General features: G+C 39.2%; 1 protein-coding gene across 1 annotated transcript; it reads right to left on the bottom strand.

The window, feature by feature from the left end:
* Positions 1–2,119: 2,119 nt before the first annotated feature.
* On the bottom strand, positions 2,120–3,968 carry LOC133312030 (UDP-glucuronate 4-epimerase 6-like). The gene has a single exon (XM_061513167.1). It carries the CDS (start codon positions 3,547–3,549, stop codon positions 2,185–2,187), a length of 1,365 nt encoding a protein of 454 aa, XP_061369151.1. The 5' UTR covers positions 3,550–3,968; the 3' UTR covers positions 2,120–2,184.
* Positions 3,969–4,512: the final 544 nt, after the last annotated feature.

Below are 4,512 nucleotides of genomic sequence, written 5' to 3'. Positions count from 1 at the left end.
GTATATCTTCTACTTCAGTCCTGTCTTCTACCAGAAACTTCCAAGGGACTTTGCCTTTTTGTTGTACATTAACTGGTTGAGCCTTCCCCATTTTTATAGTCATAAAGTATCAGTGGCATCACAATTTTAAGCTATAAAAATTACTTTTCTATTGTTGATAAATTTCTCAATTAATTGACGATCCAAATAATCCTCGAAATAATGATTGGTTGGCATATATATGATTTTTGTTTAAATTTTCTCATTATCTTTTTTTATCTGGAAATTATTATGTATGAACAAGAAAGCAAGAAGTGTCCTTGTTGCTAATTCCTGTCCAACCGGGGATAAAGAATTTAAAAAGTTTATGAGGCACTTGACAATGACAAGTATATAAATATTATTTTGAGATATGAACCTATTTTGAAAAAATCTGATCATTCTTTTAAGGACACTGTTTTGTTTTTTTGTTTTATTTTGAATAAGAGAATATGGTCCTTTAAAAATGAAAAAATAATTTTTCTTTTAATGTGACTAATGGATCACATAAATCATGTATGCTTTTGACTCTTTATCATAATCATATATGTTATTCTACAACTCAAGGGATTCCAAATTATTGAAAAATTATTTATCCTTTTAAAAAATATAAGCTTATGTCTTTTTACTTTCATATAACTATGTATTTAAAAAAATATATAGTTATAATATTAAAGTTATTTTTTTCTCTTTTTAATTTCTTTTCAAAACTCATTGATGAGAGAGAGAGAAAAAAAAAATTATATTATAATTATATACTTTTCGAAATACATAATTATAAAAGATGAAAGGATATAAGTTTATATTCTTTAAAATAATACATATTAAAACCTTTCTTTTAAGTATACAATATGTGTACTGTAGCAGTTAATAATTTATGAGTTGGTGTTTTTGTATTGCTTGAAATACTTAATGGTTGTATTAGGTCTAACATATTTACCTTGTCTGACCATAAAATACTGTTTATCATTTTACTTATAAAAAGAAAAAGGATATAGGTATATATTTACCCCAAAAAATAAGAATATAGAAATTTAAACGTACCTTGTGAAAGGTATAATCCAACTTTGGAAAGGAAATACGATATGAAAAGCAGATATTTATAAATGTGTATGCATTGTGTGTAGTGCTATCACATCACATGCTTGCATTTCCATTCATTGGTAACATATGATTAATGTTTAGGCCAAACAAGCATGGGGATGTCATTATTTAGTAACAACCAATTTATGTCATTTCCTTGTTGATAAAGAAAGTAACTAATTTTTGCCCCAATAAGATCCAAAGTCATTTTGCATTAACCCAACAGTCCATGTCAGGTTGTACAGAAAAAGGTACGCTAATTCAATTAATTATGGCGAGTTCCATATGACAGTATGACACAGCTTGTAATAATTTCTCGAGAAAGAGTCATGATCATGAAAGCATCTCCAAAAGCCAAAGCAATGAGTAGTAATCTAGAAAAGTAAAACCCAATGATGAGCTAAGGGAAAATTGTAACTGTAAATAAATAAAGGGTTTTATAAGAGTTATGTTGTAGGAAAAGTGATTGTGTAATGTTATAGAGATTCGTTTTGCGTGCCTTAATTTTTTATTTATTTTTTGTTTTAAAAAGTGTGGACCCCACAAAATGTTGTGAGTGTAGGAAAGTTTGTTGTGTTATGTTAAAGGATAAAACGAAAACCCAATAAATAATAAGCAGAATAAATAAAAAAAGATAAAAAGTTTTTGATGTCACATAATTTGTTCAATAACAACAATTTTTTTTAATCTAAATATATGAATAATAAAAAAAGGGTGAGATCTACATCCTTTGATGCTGACCCCACCCAACATTATTACACCTCCCCTTCTTTTTCCCTTTGCCTTTGCCTTGCCCAACTCACAGATCTACACTTCATCAACCCTTTCTTGCTTTTGCTTTCTGTTTCTTTGACATTTTATGTGCTTCTTCTATACCAGATTTATATATATCTATAATGCTACACCAAACCTGCACCCGCACTTTGATCCAGTGCATTGTCCTCATCCATGGACCATGGACCACCACAATAATAAACAACATTTAACAAAAAATAATAATAATAGTTCAACAAAAAGCAAAACAAGGAAAATGAGAGAGAGAGAGAGAGAGGGCCATGTGATGTGACAATGATAGCAAAACAATCAAGCGGAATCCTCGGGTTGTTCATTGTCAAGATGATTTTCCTTTTTTACCCTCGGCTGAATCCCGTAATAACGAACGTACCACTTCACGAACTTCCTCAACCCCGTGGCCAAATCCGTGGAGGGTTTGTAACCGAAATCCCTATAAGCCAAAGTCACGTTGGCGTGCGTGAACGGAACGTCACCGTTTCGTGGCATCTTGATCACGTGCTTCTTCGCCTTCGTGCTCAGCAAACCTTCCAAAATCGACACCAACTTCCCCACCGGCACCGGCGACGTGTTCCCGAGGTTGTAAATCCTCAGCTGTGCGGGTCCCCTCTTCTTGCCGCCGCTTCCGGTGCTCTTCTCCGCCGTGTCCAGCGCACCGAGGCATCCCTTTACCACATCATCGATGTAAGTGAAGTCACGCGCCACCTCCTTCCCGTCCTGCGTCTGGTACACGTCGATGGTCTTCCCCTGAAGGATGTCCTTCGTGAAGAAGAAGTACGCCATGTCGGGTCTCCCCCATGGGCCGTACACGGTGAAGAACCTAAGACCGGTGAGGGCAAGACCGTAAATATGGTTATAGGTGTGGGCGATTTCCTCGCCGGCTTTCTTGGTGGCGGCGTAGAGGCTGGCCGGCTGATCGGTCCGGTGAAGCTCGGAGAAAGGGTTTTCGGTGTTGAGTCCGTAGACGGAGCTAGATGAGGCCCACACGATGGAAGGTTGGGGTTTCGCTGATTTGGCAACTTCTAGAAGGTTCACGAAGCCTGCAATGTTTGAACTGACGTACGATTGCGGGTTCTGCATGGCGTAACGAACGCCGGCCTGTGCCGCCAGGTGGAGGATGTGTGTGAACGGCATCACATCGAAGAGTTTCGCCAACAACGGCGCGTCGTTTAGGTCACCTTCCACGACGAAGATTTCGTGCTTCGACAACAGTGCCTGCCTCGCACGCTTCAACGACGGGTCGTAGTAGCTGTTGAAGTTGTCGAGGCCGAGGACGCCGTCGCCGCGCTTCTTCAGGGCGAGGGAGCAGTGGGTCCCGACGAAACCAACCGCGCCGGTGACAAGCACCGACATGCCGTGTGGGCGGCGGGGAGTGGAAGAGTGGAGCACTTGTTTCTCCCAGGCGCCGCCACCGCCACCGCCGCCGAATGCGGAGGAGAGGAAGTTTTTGTGTGTGTGGACATGGTGGTTGTTGTCGGAGAGTGGAGGGTAGTTATTGAAGGTGAAGAGGAACACGAGGACGAGTGCTACGAGGAGTGTGGCACGGAAGAGAAGCTTGGAGGATGCGTTTAGGAGCTTGGTGCTGTTCACTCTTCGGATGTAGCTGTTGTATCTCTCTAGCTTTATGGTTTTGCTCGTGTCTGGTGGAGAAGCCATATTCTGAGCAATTGAGGTTTGTTTTGTTTGATAGAATTTAAGATATTGCTATTGCTGTCAGTGTGTTTGTGTTTGTGTTTGGAGGGAACAACGATTACACAACAACAGAATAGCCAAAAGGGGCTAGCTCCAAATGTGAGTGTGAGTGTGAGTGTGTGTATGTGTGTGTGTTTATGAGTTTCTGTGTATGTGAGAGCTGATTTGAGGTTGAGCCCTGAAGTTAGAAGGGTGTGAAAAAGATTTAATATAAAGGGGAAGGAGACATGAAAGGGAGAGAGAGAAAGAGATGGGTTGGTGTTGGTTGGATACCACTTTCTTCTTAACTCTTTTCACCATCATAGTAATGGCAAGTGCTGTTATATGTATGTAAATGTTGTACTTTGTCCAATGTCCCCATGAATTTGATCCATCATATTGCAAAGTCCTATACACTTCTTGTATTGTTGTATTAAGTAATTATGTTACGTAGGCATTGCCAATGCCAGCTATGGATGGTGGAAAAACACGCACCATGTGCTCTCCACGTGCATGCTAAGATGTCAACACTTTGGTCTAAATTCACAATACCAGTGAGATCACCATTGTCATTTCATTAACTTGTGGGTAGGGAGGGTATCACCGTATTAATTAACAGCCAACAATGACTCTCTCTTTATTTTTTTTTCCTTTTTATCCGGAAGGTATACTAACATGAGTTAAAATTGTTTGTTGCAAGAGCATTATAGAATGGAGAGGTTAGGCCAATAACCTAAGTACCTAACCCAGAGAAATGGATTATAGAAACGCATTTGGATTCTGGAGGAAGATGAGAAGTCAATGGGTTCAAAGTCAGAAGAATGTGCCTCAAGTGTTCAACCTCATTATCGACCAAGATAAATTGGTTATTATATTTTTGAAGTTTGTTTAGGTGTGAGCGTGACCACTGGCCACCGACAATGTTAAAGAATACATCGTTTTCACACT

This window comes from Gastrolobium bilobum, unplaced genomic scaffold (assembly GCF_033153095.1).
Source record: "Gastrolobium bilobum isolate Gb01-03AN ecotype WA unplaced genomic scaffold, APGP_CSIRO_Gbil_v1 utg23192, whole genome shotgun sequence".
NCBI lineage: Eukaryota > Viridiplantae > Streptophyta > Magnoliopsida > Fabales > Fabaceae > Gastrolobium > Gastrolobium bilobum.
This window is presented reverse-complemented; position numbering and strand designations above follow the sequence as displayed.